Here is an 18,713-nt window from a genome sequence, read left to right on the forward strand (position 1 = left end):
AAGCGACGAAATCTATCGCCAGAGCAAGGAGGATCTCTTCACAAAGAGTCTACCGATCTAGGTGGGAGACCTTTAGAGCTTGGTGCAGGCGGCACAGGTTTCCTCATCCACTACCTTTCTGAGCCAGATTGCAGACTTCTTCTTGTACCTCAGACAGGATGCTAAGCTGGCTATATCTACCATCAATGGATACAGCAGTATGCTCTCCGCCATCTTTAAGCATAGAGGCCTAGAGTTGTCCCAAAGTCAAGGTTTGCAGGACCTCATTGGGCCTTTTCAGACGACGTAATAGGTACTCTTAAACCTGGATGTGGTGTTTAAGTTTCTGTGCGCCAAGAAATTTGAACCTATCTCGCTAGCCTCTCTTCGGGTTGTAGCAAAGAAAACCCTCTCCCTTATGACTCTAGCGAATGCCAAGAGGTCAGCGAAGTCCAGGCGATTGGGAAGAGGGTGAACTTCAATTAGGATAGGGCAGTTTGTGGCTTAAGGTTCATCTTTCTCGTAAAGAGCGAGAACCCTTCGTAACCCTGTCCTACGACGTTTGATGTCATTAACCTCACGACCTCTTATGTGAGGAGGAACACTTCGCCCTGTTGAAATTACGGGCTCACGAAGTGAGAGCCATTGCTACCTCTCTGGCATATCAGGAATATATGTTAGTTAGGCTATTCATGGATGCTATTTTCTGGAGGAGCAACTCTGTCTTCGCTTCTCATTAACTTAGAGAGGTGAGAGTAGACTTTGGCAAGTGCTATACCTTGGGCCCATACATAGCTGCGGTTTCTGTATTAGGCAAAGGAGTTAATAACCCCACTCAACCTTGGTTTATATGCATGTATGAGGGTTTGTGTTTTTATGATGGTCTGTGGACTTTGTCTTGTGGTGCGGTTCCCTCAGTCTAGATAGATAGTTTATGTCTATGTTGCAGGGTTAGGTGGTTGGTTTGAGTAAGGTTGCAGTTTTTATCATATGGGGCGAAGGTAGTTTCTGAAGTCTAGTCAAGTTGTTGGTCTTATCCCTTTGACAGACTCGATTGAGTTTTTTACAGCTTTGCAGGCTTACTCCTGGATAACTCCTAAGGGAAAGCCACACTAAAGGCTGTACCTTTGAATCAGCTACCTTAGCAGGCAAGGAATCAAGGTGTTTTTATCTCCTACAACTCTTTTGTTGTTTCCCCAACGATGTTTACTGTCTGTTTCCCTCCTCCAAATGTGTGAATCAGCTATATATATATAACTGCCAGGTAAGTACTATTCATAAAAATGGAGTTTTTATGATAAAACAAAGTTTTATGAATACTTACCTGGCAGTTATATATATATTCTAAGGCCCACCCACCTCCCCTCAGGAGACAGGTCGGGCATAGATGAACTAAAGTCTTAGACATGGGAATGATTCCTTGGACCACCCTGTGACGGGTGTTACCACCTACCTCCCAACCACCACAAGGCGGTTGCCTCGTTTTGAAAAATTCTGCCGATTTAGAGATATCAGCTATATATATATATAATTGCCAGGTAAGTATTCATAAAACTTTGTTTTATCATAAAAACTCCATTTTGTTCTTCAATTCCACAAAAACTTGGCATATTGAAAAGTTCTTTAAAGATTTTGATTGATTATTTTGTCTTGAGGAAATGTTTTAATTCCTTCATTCTACCTTATTTCAAGTATTTTTCTCCTGTCTTGTCTTCAGCCGCTGACTCTCATATTGGATAGAAACTTGTAGTCTGCTAAATTCCTTATTACTGATCTGGTTAATAATTATCCATCTCTTAGCACCATCGTTTAGTTAGTTCTTTATGCATGCGGCATAAGGTATGTAATAATTCAGGCCATCCAGTGCCTTCAGATCTTCCCAGACTGTACCTTCTTGTATGTAGTACTGGGTATGCAGTTAATTCTAACGTTCACAGGTGCTTAGAAGGAGTGATGGGAGAAGGATGGGTATTGGTAGTGGTGGTGGGGGGGGAGTAGCTGTAGAGAACGACACCTCGTAGTAACGGGGGATGTTGAGGAGGGAGAAGACTAATTGGTAAGGGACCTCTGGTAGTGGTTTCACACGTCCCAGTTATTATACCGACACCCTATAAGGGTGAGCAAGCTGGGTATATTCCTGGCATTCCATGCAACTTTTTTCTCTGGTATATTTAGCAGTATTTATACCTTAGAAATGGTGCTTTAAGGAACATTTCAAGGAGTGACACAGGTCCCTCGCCCAGAAATAGATTTTTCCTTCGTCAAAATCCCTTTTCTATCGTAAGACACAATATAGTACTACAAAATGTTCTAGAAAGTTTTATTCCAGCTGAGACCAGATTGCGGAATAATCTTCCTAATTTAGCGATTGAATCGGGGAAATTTCACAAGTTCAAACTTTTTGCAATTGCGTTTCTTTTGAACTGGTTGCCATAAGTCTCATTTTATAGTTGATATATGACTAATCTATTTTAATGTTAGATATTCAAATATTTTATTTTTATTTATTGCTTATATACTGTACAGTATATAGTTTACTGTATTTACTAATTCCCTATTTCCTCTCCTCACTTGGCTGCATTCCCTGTTTGAGCCCTTGGGCTTATAGCATTCTTCTTTTCCAACCACTGTTGTAACTTGTCTATTGATAATAATAATACAAGCATTAATTTTTTTTCTTTATTTCTGTATTAATTAAAAGTGCTGTCTTTTCCAGGTTCGTCATATCCTGTGTGAGAAGCAGGGCAAGTCATTAGAGGCCTTAGAAAAAATAAAATCTGGGATGAAATTTAATGAAGTTGCAGCTCAGTATTCAGAAGACAAAGCTAGAAGTGGAGTAAGTTGACTTGGAGAACATCTGTGCAGTACTTTAAGAACAGTCAAACACTTATAAAAAACTTTTATATCCAATTCTTGAGTATCGTTGCAGTGTGTTCAAGTGATTCTATTGTCTTCATACTGTTACTGTATTTACCAAAGTTTGTTACATTTATTTTCAATTTTTACAGGGTGATCTTGGCTGGATGACACGGGGCTCTATGGTAGGACCTTTTCAGGATGCTGCATTTGCTCTTCCAATATCAACCTTAGCTAATCCAGTTTATACAGATCCGCCTGTAAAAACAAAATTTGGATATCATATTATAATGGTTGAAGGGAAAAAATGATATATGGTAGGTATGTCATTTTGTTCCTGTAAATTTATGCTAAAATTCAAGATAAACTTGATTATTGTTACTACAGCATTTGCTTTGATTATCAGATGCATTTATTTATGGTTTGCTACAATGTACCTTTTCCTTGATGAAATTTTAATTGATGTCTAAACAATTTTTCTAGCCACCTTTCATGAAGATATCCTCTCTACACAAGTTTTTGTTGTCATGAATGGAATTTTAATAATAATTTTTTTTATTTTTTACTCACCTGATCTTTATATTGCTTTGTCACTGAAGCCAGCTCAGCAGCAAAGTTACTCCCCAAAAATAAAATTTTCCTGTTCTCCCTTTCAAAGGGTCACACCTCCCTTGCACCAAGGCTACATCTAGTGACTAATGGCAACTCAAGATAAGGCCTGGCCGTATCTTCCTAATTAGTCTTGAAATTGCAAATATCCTATCCTCTTGAACTCTTTAGTCAGTGGGGAGGAGGGTGAGAATGTACTGTGCAGTAGTGCGCCAGTATAAGAGTTATTTTTGGGCTTAGGCCATGTCGTGCTGATGGAAGGGTTCCTATAGGTAGCCTTCTAAGGGATATTTGCTACAGTGGTACTCCCAGAGAATTAAACCAAAGGTCTCCAGGATTCCAACTCCTGGCACGAGTATCCAATAAAGGATATCGTATAATATCAGGGGACGTATTCTAGATACGACACATGGCAATCTTCACCCCGAATAGATTTAAGGCTTCGATGTAAGGGGGAAGAGTGGCAAAAAGGAAGGGGTGCTGTTCTAGGTACCCGGTGGATCTCCTTCCCTACTGCTACTGCGACGCCATTCCTATTCTTGTAGCCTTACTAAGAGTGTGTGCGCTCTCCCTTAGCCCGGTGTTTTTTTCAAGTTTTGGAATTATCTCATCATGCAATTATCAACACCTTCGTCATCTGGAAAGTTGAGTATTAATTCTTTCCTTGGTGTAATTTTGGTCTCACTTTTCACGGTTAAATTAATTAATTTAAGTGTGTTTTGGTGAACATTGCCGTTACCGGAGGCAGCCATTTTATGACTGCTGTCGCCCTTTATAGTCTTGTATATTATTTAGATAGTACGGCGACCCTTTCCCGGCTTTACGCTAATATGCGACCTATTTAGGCAATTTATATAAGATGTGATATTGCATGCATGAAACTTAACTCTTACTATCATGTGACTTTACCTAATGTATTCGGGCTGGAGCCCCGGTGGTACTTGTTCACCTTTGCCGGGGTTCTTGCCGGAGCAGATTTATCTTGACTCATTTATACATTAGTAAAGTGATTTCCCCTGTTTAGCCTCAATCTTTATCGTTTCTTCTCGATTCTGGTGAGATGTTATATTCTCTTGAATCTATGAAATTCCAGATAAGTTACGATAATTATCCTCTCTCTGAGAGAAGAGGCTAAACCCTTCTTCCCTCTCTGAGATGCCGACGGCCGTCACTGTCTCTCTTCATTGCTGTCGAGTAGAACGATGTTCTTCCTGCCTCCGGCTTTGAATCAGATAATGACATACTCAGGGTGCCCTTGTCTTGCTGCGGCAACGTAGCACAGGAAGTCCTACTTCCCAGCTCATTGTTTTGAGGAGGACGACATAACCTGCCGCCACCTCTTACAATAATGAATTATAAGACCCTCAACCCCTCCCCCTCTGTCCTTTTGTGACGGCGTGTCGTCTCAAGATTCTTTCGCTGGTACTTTTGACAATCACCCCGGCTTGCTGGGATGATTGCGTTATCAGCAGGTGTTCTGCCGGCGGCAGATAGTTCCTTTATCTCGCTACTGCCTTCCCCCTGACTTCCCTTCCTTGATAGGAAGTTGATAAGATTGGGGGAGGACTGAGACGTCTTCTGACGGCTTCCGGCAGGAAACCTAACATACTTTGGGAAGTCCTCAGCTCTTTCTTGAGTTGCCATTTACATTCCTTAGCTGCCGACTCTATTGCCGGCGACAAGCTAGTATGTAGATGGGTGGAAGCCAGAATCTGACAGATTCTTCCCCCTTCCATTGGAACTTTCACTTCTTTAATCTTTTTCTCTTTCTTTTGCTTAGCACTGTCGGTACTAACCTAATGTCAACAGTAACTACTGGCAGACTACTGAATATAATTATACAGTAGTATACATGTTTTCTAACATATCCCGTGTTTCCCATCGCAGACGATTGTTGAGACCTCAATCCTTTATTGAGGTTGAGTAATCCCTCAATACCCAGATGGTTTCTGTGATCATCGGGGATTTACAATACCCAATCTGTATTAATACAGTACTACAGGTGGATGACGTTGATATAAATGACTTACTAACACTAACTCTAGTCTCTAGAGTTCCTCTCCCCTGTAACCTTCCCTATAAGGGAAACTTAATATTAATACGGACGTAGGTCTCAGCAATAGTCTGGGAAGGGAATTCACTTGGATGTGTCTTTTTTTTTATTTCCTTTCAAGCTTACTATCCTAAGCTACCATTTACAATAATGATTACTGTTGGTGCTATATATATTGCATGCTTTATACTCACATGATACTCATGAAAAATTTCTCCTTCTTTACAGGATGATCCTGGGGAGAAATGTGGAGCGATATTCTGCAACCACAAGGGGAGGGACCTCTGTGGCCATACGATGTGTAGGTCTCATGCCCCCTGCTGCATCATCACAGGAGCCCTGAAATATTGGGACCCGAAAGGCTGCAACATCTGCTCGACCCTGCTAACTAACGGTTTCGGCAAGGCCCCCTTAGTTACCTTAGAGACTAGGGACGCGGTGAGGGATACCCTTCGCAAATGGGTAAGGAGGTTTCAGAAGAAATCCCCGGGACCATACTTACCCAACGACTCCCTGAGTCGTACATTGTTCCCCAAGGCTCTCCCTAATGCGATGGTGTCCCAGGAACAGCTCCGGTCTCCCTTCATCCAGTTGAAGGTGGACTTGGACACTAATAGGACTATAGAGGACATGGACATCCAACAAGAGAGGATGTCAGAAGTGTCCTCTGACACGGAACAAGACCTGCTGCACGGTATCCCTGGAGGAAGAGGAATCCCTCTTGATGGTGGCAGAAGACCCTCAGTTTGCCATAGCTGCATACCAGCCACTACCATCAACGTCCTCTGCACCGACTCCACAACCTGTTGCTCAGGCCAATGCGAGTGAAGAGATTCTGCCATCTCTTAAACTCATGATGGAGTCGTTCCAACAGGAGCAGAAGGCCATGCAGGAGTCGTTCAGGCAGCAGCAAAGAAACACGCAGAAGATTGACCGTCTCGGAACCGCCAGGGGCACGTCTAAGAAGCCTCTTAGAGTGTCCGATCTCACTCATTGCTCCGAATCCAATCCCTGGAGGTACGCGGAGCACATGCTCATGATGGATGGGAAACTATTTGTTTCCGAGAAGCTGGGAGCCAGGCCGGTTGAAGACCTCAAGTTCTGGCCTAATTTCCCTGCTTATCCCGAGTGCTATGTAAGACTGCGGGACGAAAGTTCGACCCGAGAAGAAACGGTCCCTAAGGAAGTTATCGTGTGAACACGATAAGGCGCAGGCCATCCTTCTCCCTGAAGGAAGCTGAATATTCGAATTCTAAAGTGTCAGCACTGAGCAAGAAACATACTACCTTTCTTGCCCCTTCCTCGATCTCATTTCCCTTTACAAAGAAAGCATTCAACTCTGTCGTCAAAGCTGCCGACGAGGGAAATCCCTGCCCAACTTTGGAAGAATGCAAGCCATTCTTCCTCGCACTGCCTACCAATGAAGGAAAGTGGAAGGATGTCCACCTAACCTTCTCCGTCTCCAAACTAGACCCGGAGATCGCAGGACAGCAGTTCAACGAGAACCTTTCTAAGCTACCAGACCATCTTCTGAAGAAGGAACAGGAGTTGAAGGAAAGCCTTGGGGCCTCCCTCTCTCATCAGAACTGCTTGGAACTAAGTGTGAGCAAGCATAATGCCCCGGAAATCTTCCTTTTCCTAGCCAAGTCTCAAATGGGTACCCTTGTGAAGGACTTTTACATTATCCTCAGGGCGAGGAGAATTGGCAGGGAGTTTGTCCTTGCGGCAGCGACCATCCGGCACGAACCAAGGAAGTTGATTACCTCGAATATCTGGGGTAAAGACCTCTTTCCACAGGATCTGGTCCAAGAGGGCATTGCGAAGGCAGCGACGGAGAACAGGATCCTTCTCCAAAAATGGGGCATGTCCTCAGAGGAAATCTTCTATGGAAGGAGGCCCCAACCCAAGAGCAAGAGGGCAAGGAGACTGTAGAGACCTGTGCAAGTCCCAGCCATGACCATGACCACAATGCCTCAGACCACCTTCCAGATGGTCCCTCAGCAGCTAGTAACTCAGTCGCCATCGTGTAACCCTACCTTTGAGAGGCAGTCGACTTCCTTTCGGTTCAGCCAGAAAGGAGGAGGTTCTAGGAGAAGTTCTCCAAGAGGTAACTTCTCTCAGGGCTGAGGAGGATGTGGTCGTGGAGGAAAATTTGCAGGACCCCCAAGCAATGAGGGGTTTCAGGAGGGGGCAGACTCCATCGTTTTCGGGATCCCACAGCCTAATTACGAATGGAGTCCGGTGAAAATGAAGCAAAACTCCACCCCGTTTTCCAGAATTCTTCCAACACTCCACCCCCTGTTAGAAGAATATATCTCAGAACTCTTGACCTAGAAGGAGATAAGGAAAACGAAGTCCATCAAGTTCCAGGGAAGGCTGTTTTGTGTTCTGAAGAAAGACTCAGACAAACTCAGTGATTCTAGACTTGCCTCCACTCAACAAGTTCACCGAGAACAAGTTCCGGATGCTTACTTTGCAACACATGAGGACCCTTCTGCCAAAAGGAGCGTTCACGGTCTCAATAGACCTGGTAGATGCTTACTGGCATCTCCCAATGAGTCGCCTCTTCTCCTTGACACAGCCCCAAGGATATTCACCAAGCTAGCAGACACAGTCGTTCAACAGCTACGCACCGAAGGTGTTCAAGTGGTAGCTTACTTAGACGATTGGTTGGTATGGGCAGCATCCAAGATTACTCGTCTGCAGGCAGCTCAAAAAGTGATCCAGTTTCTAGAACACTTAGGCTTCAAAATCATCCGCAAGAAGTCTCGTCTCACTCCAGCTCAACAGTTCCAGGGGTTGGGAATCCAGTGGAACTTAAAGTCACACCACCTCACCATTCCATCCAAGAAGAGGATAGAGATAGCGGGATCTGTCAGGAGACTAATCCGTTACAAAAGGATTTCAGAACGCCAATAGGACTCTTGCGCTCTCTACACTTCGCAGCAGTGACAGACCCAGTGCTAAAGGCTCGTTTAAAAGATGCATCAGGAGTCTGGAGGAAATACGCATCGAATGCTTGAAGGGATCAACTAAGGTTGACTCTAGCCTTGTTGCGCAGACAATTAAAGCCGTGGTCCACAGTCAAGAGTCTAGTGCGGATAGTTCCCCTGCAACCACCACAACCTTCGGAAGTGATCCATACGGATGGCTCCTTGGAAGGATGGAGAGGTCATTCTCACGACAGGAAGGTGCAAGAGATTTAGTCACGCCAGTTCAAAAGATTTCATATCAACATTTTGGAAGCTATGGCAGTGTTCCTGACATTGAAGAGACTTATCTCCTCACAGATCAACCCACATCAGGTTGGTCCTGGACAACGAGGTGATAGTAAAGTGTCTAAATCGAAAAAGCTCGAGATCACCCCACATCAATCACGTGATGTTAGCCATCTTCTACCTGGCAAGGAAGAAGAGATGGCACTTATCAGCAGTTCATCTATAAGGGTTCCGCAATGTGACGGCAGACGCTCTATGCAGGTGAAACCCTATAGAGACAGAATGGTCTTTGGACTCAGACTCATTCTCTTTCATCTTAGGAAAAGTCCCAGAACTGCGGATCGACCTCTTCGCAACGAGCGACAACAAGAAAAGTCCCAGAACTGCAGATCGACCTCTTCGCAACAAACAACAACAAGAAACTATCTCGTTACGTAACCCCTTACCTGGACCCTCAAGCAGAAGCGATGGATACCATGTCTCTAGACTGGAACAGATCGAATTATATTTACCTGTTTCCACCAACCAATCTCCTGCTAAAAGTCCTCAACAAGCTAAGATCCTCCAGAGGGACGGCAGCGGTGGTAGCCCCCAAGTGGCCCAAGAGCAATTGGTTTCCTCTAGTCCTAGAATGGAATTTGAAGCTGTTTCCACTGCCAAATCCAGTGCTGTCCCAACCGATCCAGAAGTCGACTGTCTACACTTCATCCTCGAGAACCAACAACCTACATCTCATGATTTTCTCGCCCTAGCGGCGAGCAAAAGGTTCGCAATCTCAAGAGATAAAGTTGACTTCATCGAAGAGTACAAGTCATGTTCTACTAGGAGACAGTACGAATCGTCAGGGAAGAAATGGGTGACCTTTGTGAAAGAAAGGAAACCGACAGAAATATCGATAGATTTCTGTCTTGCATTCTTCATACACCTCCACGAACAAGGCCTGGCCTCTACTACAATTACTTCTTGTAAGTCGGCCCTGGCTAGACCACTTCTGTATGCTTTCGAAGTGGACCTCTCAGGTGAAACCTTTAATAAGATTCCAAAAGCATGTGCTAGACTCAAACCTGCACCCCCACCAAAACCCATCACGTGGTCTTTGGACAAAGTCTTGCACTATGCTTCGAACCTGGATAATGAAAACTGAACTCTAAAGGATTTGACACTGAAAGTTATCTTTCTGTTCACAATAGCCTCAGGGGCTAGAGTTAGCGAAATAGTGGCCTTATCTAGAAACGAAGCCCATATTCAGTTTCTGGACTCAAAACTGAATTTATTTCCCGATCCTGCCTTTCTCGCTAAGAACGAGCTACCCATCAAGAGGTGGGGTCCTTGGAGAATCTGCCCATTAAAGGAAGATGGCTCTCTGTGCCCAGTAGTGTCTTAAGGTCTATCTTCGAAGAACTTTAAATTTCAAGGGAGGACAGCTCTTCAGAGGCAAAACCTCAGGATCGAACCTATCTTTAAATCAACTAAGAGCGATGCTCACCTACTTCATTCGCAGGGCGGATCCTGACAGTACACCCGCGGGTCACAATCCGAGGAAAGTTGCTTCATCGTTGAACTTCTTTCAGCATATGGACTTTGAGAAACTCCACTCGTACACTGGGTGAAAGTCATCCAGGGTCTTCTACAAACATTACTCGAATCAAGTACAAAAGATAAAACATTTTGTGGGGGGGGTGGCCGGTAGTGTAATTAAACCTGGCGTCTAGTGCTGCGATGAACAGTGGACTGTTTTGAGACTTTACAGTGCTTCGGGTGCGTGGGTATATGTACCCACTTGTGCAGACCACAACTATGTTTGACGCACTTTTCTGAGTAGGTGCATATCTGATCAATACACCAGTGCCGAGTGAACATTTGCGTTACGGTGTCTTATGCATTTCCGAATATCTGACGATGTCAGATAGATTTGGTTTTCACATCTTCCATTGAGTGGCATTATTTTGATAATGTATTTTGTATATTTTTTCTACATGAGAAAATATGTGTTCGATGTGTTGTATGCTGGATCAGATACGTGGATTTTCACATACAGGTCTAGTAGACCAGATAATGAGAATCTATTCAAGATAGAAGGCACGTACACAAATCCACAACTACTGTAATAGTAATTTCAATATTATTCTCTAGTATACTTCCATCAGCACGACATGGCCTCAGCCCAAAAAAACGGATTTTGATCAAAGTGAAAAATCTATTTTTGGGTGAGAGGGCCATGTCGTCCTGATGGAACCCACCCTTTTGCTGATCCCTCCCAAAATTACTTTATCTGTAGCCATTTCCGCTTAATGGCAAGAATAGAAATGGCGTCGCAGTAGCAGTAGGGAAGGAGATCCACTGGGTACCTAGAAAGACACCCCTTTCTTTTGCCACTCTTCCCCCTTACATCGAACCATTAAATCTATTCGGGGTGAAGATTGCTTTTCCAACTAGGGTTGTAGTTTAACTAGTAATAATAATAATAATAATAATAATAAGCTTTTAACGAGGTAAACACAGCTGGTCGTTGGGTGTCAGTGAAGCTCCGCCTACTCAGCAGGTAGTGCTCACCTTCAATTTGACTTTAGCTGCTGTCGAGTACAGACTTAAGTATTTCCCGACAATTTAGTTAGAAACTTCTAATTGTTCTGAATTTTTTTCAGTTTATTATATCTGCTCCTTGATCAGACAAAGGGTGAAGTTGACCACCATGAACTTTGTAGCTGCTGCAAGGGCCATTCCTGTTAGCTGTGGGCCAAGTTTGCCAAGCAGCAGAAGTCAAAGAGGGAATCTTCAGAATTTGTTTTCGGTACAAGCAAACTGATGCCCAAGAAGTTCGCAGGCTCTTTTCTCCCATCTTTGTGTTTCGAGGCTGCTGCTCAATGTTTTCCTTCCTCCTCCGACAGGCGAGATGTCTGTCGGAGGTGGGAAGAAAAAGGAGACCCCCTGCCCTTCCGTCAGTGGAATTATTTGAATAGATGGGCACAGACAGTTCAACGTTATCCCTTGCGGGGGGAAGTCTGGGCAAGGGAACCCTATGAGCAATTGAGAGCTTCAGGTGAATTTTTCTGCGAAAATATTTCACATAAGGTTATACAGCTTGAATTTCGGGTAAGATTTTTCTTGGTTGTTTTGAAGTATTTCAGTATTTTGAATTTTCTTTGCTACAAGAACACTACTTAAGTGGTGAGCAACAAGTCAGGAGGTTGCTAAAGGAAAAGCCAAGTAAATCATAAAAAAATATTTATTAAGACAAAAAATTTAGTCATATTATGGAGAAAAAGAAATACAGATTGCTTCTACAATGGGATTGGTATGCAAACAATTATTATCCAAATAAAAAAGGTTGTATAAAAATAACCGACACACATGAAAATTCAGTATTCAAAGTTAATGTGCAAGACAAAGATAAGTTGCAAAAGAGCAGCTTCACAAATAAAAAAGAAAAACAGTAAGTAAAGTTACATTTAACAAAATTTAGTCATACTAACTAATAATATTGATAGTAGTGTGCACATCATAAAATAGCCTTAGTTCAGTATGGCTTACTGCATCTAACTGACCAGAAAACCAATCTGGTACATTTACACATTCCCATTAAAACTTAACAGGATAACTGTCATACCTTTGACTTTACTTAAAAAAACAGGATAAATGTCATACCTTTGACTTTACTTATTAAAAAAACTATTTTGTTCATGCCTCAGGTCAATGCATAAAATACAAACTGGGTCTGGATCCAACATGATTCAAAGCAGCTTTAATTGTACCAATGTATTGCCATTGGACATCAAACTGTTATGCTGCTATATGAGGAATCTGTTCTCAATGAAAAACATGATCACAAACCTAGTTTGGAGCTAACACCTCAATCCAGTTACCACCCGAGGGTCACTCATTGTTGTGGGGACAAATTCATAATCACTCAAATTGTCCCTTATAATTCACAAAGATAGGCCGGTCGTTATAGCTAAATGAAATATACTATCTTTACTAGTACATTAGAGTTAACAGATGACTGCTGGTATTGATTAGTCCATGAGTTTCTCAAATGCCTCATTTTTGCAACCCCGCTCAGTATAGGGCATCGTGCCAACCTGGAATACAAGGACTTGTAAGACAATACAACATGTCATATGAGAATATAATATAAAAAATTTTAATACAGGAATTATTTCAATGTAAACCGTTAAATTTTCAAATTTATCTGTTGACAGCCCTCATGAGACAGTATGACCTCTAGTGAGAGACTAATACATAAAATTAACAAAAAATTACATTTAAAAAAATCTAAAAAAAAATTTCTTAATACAAACAAGGCATTATTTCAATCTAAACCATTACTTTTCAATGTATTGTATCTATTGACAGCCCTTACAAGGACCTGGACGTGCTGTGGCTTGCCCTTAATATAATAGATAGCACCCTGTCAACGGGGAAACTAGAAGTTTGTTACTGTTAAGTTGCATTACTCTTCCTGTCCTGTTGTGGCTCCCATCTTGCCTGCAGAGGAGAGTGGTGGAGTGATACCTTTGGACGTCTCCAGTGTTGTTGCAGACGAGCCGGTACTGGTTGCCCAGGGTCCATCTGCTGCAAATTTCTTGACCGTGGTGAAAGGGGCATTGTAGCTACGTCTCATGTTTCATTTCTTCGTGCTTCGTCTTCTGCCCCTGCTGAGGAGCTGCTTCCCCATGGGAAGAGGAGGAGTTAAGCGAAGCACAGCACATCTGATCTGGAGAAGTCTCTAGGCTCCTCTATACAGTTTTCTGGGACTAACATACCAAGACCTTACCACATGGTAAGCATTGAGGTATGAGGCCCAAGGGCTAAGGCCCTTGCCTCCAAGTATTAAGTGTTCCAAGGGATTTGCTACTGATAAGGGCGACGATTTACGCTCCAGTCCCTCACCTGCCCTGAGATGCTTTAGTATGTCCTTGCGTAGGAATACCACCAGACAAGCAAAGAAAGTTGCCCCCCAAGACCTCTGATGCTGAACGTGTCATGGACGAGCTATGAACACCTTCCCCACGCGTAGAAGGCTGATCGTTGGATGCATTCGTCGGCTTCGGAGGAGTTACCCCCCCACGCGCAGATAAATTGTATAAGGACCACCGGAAAGATGTTCATCCATGAGCACGATCACCAAACGGTCAAAGCTTTCCAGAGATTCCACGATCTGGACACTCACAAACTGCCCCACAATCATTTTCCAAGTACAGTACTTCAACCTATCTAATGTTGTGCCTGTGGTCAGAACCATCATTGCTGGATCGTATTGAAATAGGTGACGGAACATCCTCCTCTGGAACGTAAAACCATGGCTGTTGAGAAAGGGCTGGAGGCAGGAGCTTGGTGGATCTACTCAATTGAAGTGAATTCATAGGTTCAGTGACCTGTGAATTTACTCAAGTGAATTCTGCCCAAGCACTGACCATGAAATCGCAAGAACAGGCTTGGAGGCTTGAGGGCTGCCAAACTGTTGATAGGTATTCATTATCCCATCTTTGATAGGTTCCGTGGCTACCTCTCCGAGATTATTTAACACCAATAAATGAAAGAATTCTTAGGAAGGTTAACTCTGACTAGGTTCTCCATCTCCACTGGGAGGGCTCCCGCATCAAAGGGAAAGGCCTGAGATTGATTTTATCTCTCAAGAAGTAGCATTGACAGGAATAAGAGATGATTCCTCCGTCCCTCTGGAGCGAGACTTTTCTTAACCAACGACCAAACTTGGTCAATTTCACGGGAGAAGGGATCTAGGCAGTGTCTTTGTCACCTGTCTCTTCTTCTGACTGCTTGAGGCAGAGATCTCCCCCGATGAACTTCCTTTGTGTTTCGTGAGACTGACCGATCCCATCCCTCAGACTTATCCCATGACTGAAATCGATATTGAGCCACAGGCTTCAGCTTGGACTTCCAATGCTCGGAGACAGGCAACATGGCTGCAACGGAATTTCGATCTCCGGAGCACAAAAAAGTTCTCTCGGATCGCTGGACATCTTGGTTGGACCTATTCTTCTTCTGGGAAAAACTTACTGTGGGATGTCGCTCATAGGAGAGGATAGGTCTGACCCGCAGTGTTTCTGTTTAGAAGCTAAAGGACCAGAGAGTCAGACTTGAGAGCGGGCTGGCTTGGTCTTTGTAGATCAAGATTCCTAAGGTTTTGTACCCCTATGCCTTTGGGGGTGACAAGAGATAATATTTTGATAGATTGTCAGATTTCACCTTAATCGGCAAACACACGTGAACCAATGGTTGTGAATGTCTCAAGGAATGTGATTGTTTCCTCAACAAAAATCACAGCCTTCCATGTTCCTAGTATGAGAGAATGTTCATTTGGGCAAGCTGGTGAACGTGCCCACTTCTAAGGGCGAGATATCTTTCATGGGGGTACATGTGCTTAACCTACGGGAAATGTAACGATAAGGGTCACTGCCACAATTAGAACAGGAGGCACGGTCACTGGCACTGGCCTTGGAGAAGGGGTCACAGGCACAGTGGCAAGGACAGGGTACACCTGTTTGGGTCTCTCAGAAAGTGGTCTCACTGGCACTGGAGTCAAAAGTACAGGTACAAGCACTAGAGGCTTCTCTCTGTTTGAATTTCGCAGACACCAACTTCAGTTTTAGTGGGGACTCTCTTGGGCCTCGCAGTCACTGGCACGAGGGGTTTAACTCATAGGCATAGTAACCTTTATTACCAGCTCTTTCAATAAGGATAGATCTAAAGAAAGCAACACCTACTTCAAGTCAAACTCGTTGACACTGCTCTGAACAGCAAAAGGAGAGTTTCAGCGTGTGTGATGGAGTGCTAAGTTCTTTATGGGAACTCCTCATGCCATCAATCCCTGAAAAAATTGCCAATGTAGACCTAGGATCTGACATACTACCTGGGAACAGAAACGAGTAGTTATATGTAGAATCTTCAGTAGGGAGATGCAAGAGCTTCATAGCTCTTGGCTGTTGCCAAGGATAACATCAGTCTGTAGGCTTATTTTCTTCCACAAAGCAATTGCCTGCCACTGATTAGGAGGCATCGATCCACTGCAGCCAATCAGAGAGAGAATGGATCGACTTTGGCCATGAATCTGTTACAGCAAAAGCTTCTCCCTTTGCATTTATGAACATCTTTCTTCGTCTCCATTATGATAGATGAAGCCAGCACGCATTGGGAGAGTAGAAGAGAATAATAACAAATTTGGAAATGATTTGTATTTTTCCTAACACAAACCTGGAGCTATTTATAGGGTATTATTTTTGGCAATGCTGAAAACCAGCCAAGACAATTTTAGTATGGGATAATTACCCCATCCGCTAGTTAGCGGGAGGGGGTTGGGGTAGACTGGCTACCCCGCTCAGAAAAATTCTTTTTAAACGCCAGAGACGTTGCAATACCTCTGACGTCATGAGCTCTGGGTCGGTTGGACAGAGGAGGGTCTGGATATAGAGCGTACTAGAATACTTTCCTTATCCAGGTGGAAATAGTATTCCTCGTGACCCTCCTCTTGACCTTCCCCGTGCTGACAGAAAGTGCTTGTAGACGGGGGCGAGCTTTTGCTATTCTTTTTAAGTAACACCTCAGACTCCTTACTGGACATAGTAACAGTTGGTCTGGATCTTTAGTTACAGAACGAAGACTATCTGAAATGGGCCGAACCTCGAGTCTTGGCTACAAACTCAAAGACATAGTTGAGGATTACTTCCCCCCATCTCCTAGAGTGGGAGAGACATCAGCAGATATACCATGAAGTTCGACTCCTTTCAGTCTAAAGGAGAGACTCAAGGCTGAGCGGTAGCCTTTGTTGAGACCGAGAGAAGCATTTCTTCCCGAAGGTATACAAGAAACTCCGCTATAGTTGGAACAGAGATACCCCTTCGATGACACCAAATACAGAAAACTAACCACTTTGCCTGGTTAACTACCTCTGAGGATCTCCTGAAGTGTCCAGCCATTCTTTTTGCAACTGGTTGCGAAAAGCCTCTGTGTGAGGAGGTGCTGAATAGTCTCCAGGGTGAAGTCAAAGCGAAGCTACGGCTTTGTGGAAGATGTTGGCATGTGGTTGTTTGAGGAGGACGTGCTGTTGAGGGAGCTCCCTCGGGATCTTCGTGAGGAGATGTAGAAGGTACGGGAACTATTCTGCTTGATGCCATAGCGGAGCTATGAGGGTCATTAGCATGTTGTTGTTTGCTCGTACCTGGTTGAGGACTTTTCTCATCAGAGAGAACGGGGAAACGCGTAAGCGTCCAGGTTTTATCCACCGTTGTTGGAAAGCATCTTGCCAAAGCGCTAGGGGATCTGGGACTGGGGAGCAGTACAACGGGAGCCTGAAATTCAGGCCTGTTGAAAACAGATCCACAGTCAGGGAACCCCACAAAGTCAGGACTTTGTTGGTTATCAGAGGATTCATAGACCACTCGGTGCCAACTATCTGAGTTGCTCTGCTCACCTTGCCCTCTACCACATTATGCTTGCCCGGAATGAAGCTAGCTGATAGAGTCACTAAGTTGTCCTCTGCCCATCTGTCACTTCTCTACTGCAAGATGACACAGCTGCTGCGAAAAGGTACCGCCCTGTTTGCTTAGATGAGCTACTACTGCGGTGTTGTCGCTCATCAACACCACGGAGTGCCCCGCCAGGACCTGGTGGAACTTTTTGAGGGCTAGAAAGACTGCCCTCATCTCCAAGAGATTTATGTGCTGGTGCAGCACATGAGCCCCCACCCTTCTTTTGATGCATCCAAAAAAAGCATCAATTCCGGGGGAGAGTCAAGAAGATCAACCCCTTTGCAGAGGTTCGGCTCCGCCAGCCACCACCTGAGGTCCAACTGTTCCTCCTAGCCCTATGCCGACTAGGTGATCTCGGGAATCGAAGTGTTGGTTTCACTGGGATTTTAGTCGCCACTGGAGGGATCTAATCCTGAGGCGACTGTTGGGGACCAGTTGGGTCAGGGAAGAGAGGTGACCGAGAAGGCGAAGCCAATACTGTGCCGGGAGCTCTTCCCAACTGAGGAATACCTGTGCTATCTCCCTCAGTCTCTGGATTCTTTCGTCTGATGGAAATGCTTCATGCCTAAGGGTGTCTAATCGCATGCCTAGGTATACCAGTTCTTGAGAGGGGAGCAGGTGAGACTTCTCAAGACTTACCACGATCCCCAGATCCTGGCAAAACCTTAGAAGCTTGTCTTGGTGGCGGAGAAGGGCCTCCTCCGAGTCTGTCAGAATCAGCCAGTCGTTCATGTATCTTAGGAGACGTATGCCGACTTGTGAGCCCAAGATGATACTAGGGCGAATACTCTCTTTAATACCGGGGGTGCTGTGGAAAGACCGAAACACACATCCCTGAACTGGTAATGCTTCCAATTGAACATGAATCTCAGATACTTCCTGGAAGACTTGTGAATTGGGATCTGGAAATGTGCGTCCTTTAGATCTAGAGTGCACATAAAGTCCTGAGGTCTTATCACTCGTCTCACTGTGTCGGCCGTCTCCATCCTAAAAGGTGTCTGTTCGACAAACCTGTTCAGGGCCGAGAGGTCGATGACTGGTCTCCAGTCTCCAGATGCCGTTTCATAAGTCAATAAGAAAGATTAGACAGTAAAAGCCTGGGGACCCGTCGAGGACCTCCTGGAGAGCTTCCTTCTCCAACATGGACTGGACTTCTGTCCTGAGGGCAAACTCCCGTGCGGATCCCTTCGCACAGGAGTTTGATGGAATTGGCACTAGAGTCAGTGGAGGGAGAGAGAGCATGAACGGGATACGATACCCTGAACGAATCGCCTCGCCCGTCAAGGGTTAGGCCCCCCGGTGAAGCCACCTCTGCCAGCAGCTTTGCAGGCATCCCCCCACAGGTGGGCAAATGGGAGGATTGGCTGTCCTATTAGGACCGGCCTCGAACGGATCCCTTCTTACCCTTTCCTCCACGAAAGGACTTTTTTGCTGTGAAAAGGCCTGCTTCGCATGCTTTTTACCCTGCTATTTTGGGTCTTTAGCCCTTTTCAGTTGCGGGTTTTGTTGTGC

General features: G+C 44.5%; 2 protein-coding genes across 2 annotated transcripts in view; one reads left to right on the plus strand and one right to left on the minus strand.

Annotated features, from left to right (window-relative positions):
• Positions 1-18,713, plus strand: part of LOC137619566 (peptidyl-prolyl cis-trans isomerase NIMA-interacting 4) — a 56,726-nt gene that overhangs the window by 33,507 nt on the left and 4,506 nt on the right. The window contains exons 2-3 of the mRNA XM_068349698.1: positions 2,696-2,815; positions 2,988-3,152. Coding sequence (XP_068205799.1) covers positions 2,696-2,815; positions 2,988-3,146 — 279 coding nt within the window. The 3' untranslated portion in view covers positions 3,147-3,152. The remainder of the gene's footprint in view (positions 1-2,695; positions 2,816-2,987; positions 3,153-18,713) is intronic.
• Positions 11,969-18,713, minus strand: part of SA1 (stromal antigen) — a 156,283-nt gene continuing 149,538 nt past the window's right edge. Inside the window, exon 26 of the mRNA XM_068349695.1 lies at positions 11,969-12,794. The gene's annotated coding sequence lies outside the window, so the exon portion shown is untranslated. The remainder of the gene's footprint in view (positions 12,795-18,713) is intronic.

The sequence above is a fragment of the Palaemon carinicauda genome, chromosome 26 (assembly GCF_036898095.1).
Source record: "Palaemon carinicauda isolate YSFRI2023 chromosome 26, ASM3689809v2, whole genome shotgun sequence".
In the NCBI taxonomy this organism is placed as follows: domain Eukaryota; kingdom Metazoa; phylum Arthropoda; class Malacostraca; order Decapoda; family Palaemonidae; genus Palaemon; species Palaemon carinicauda.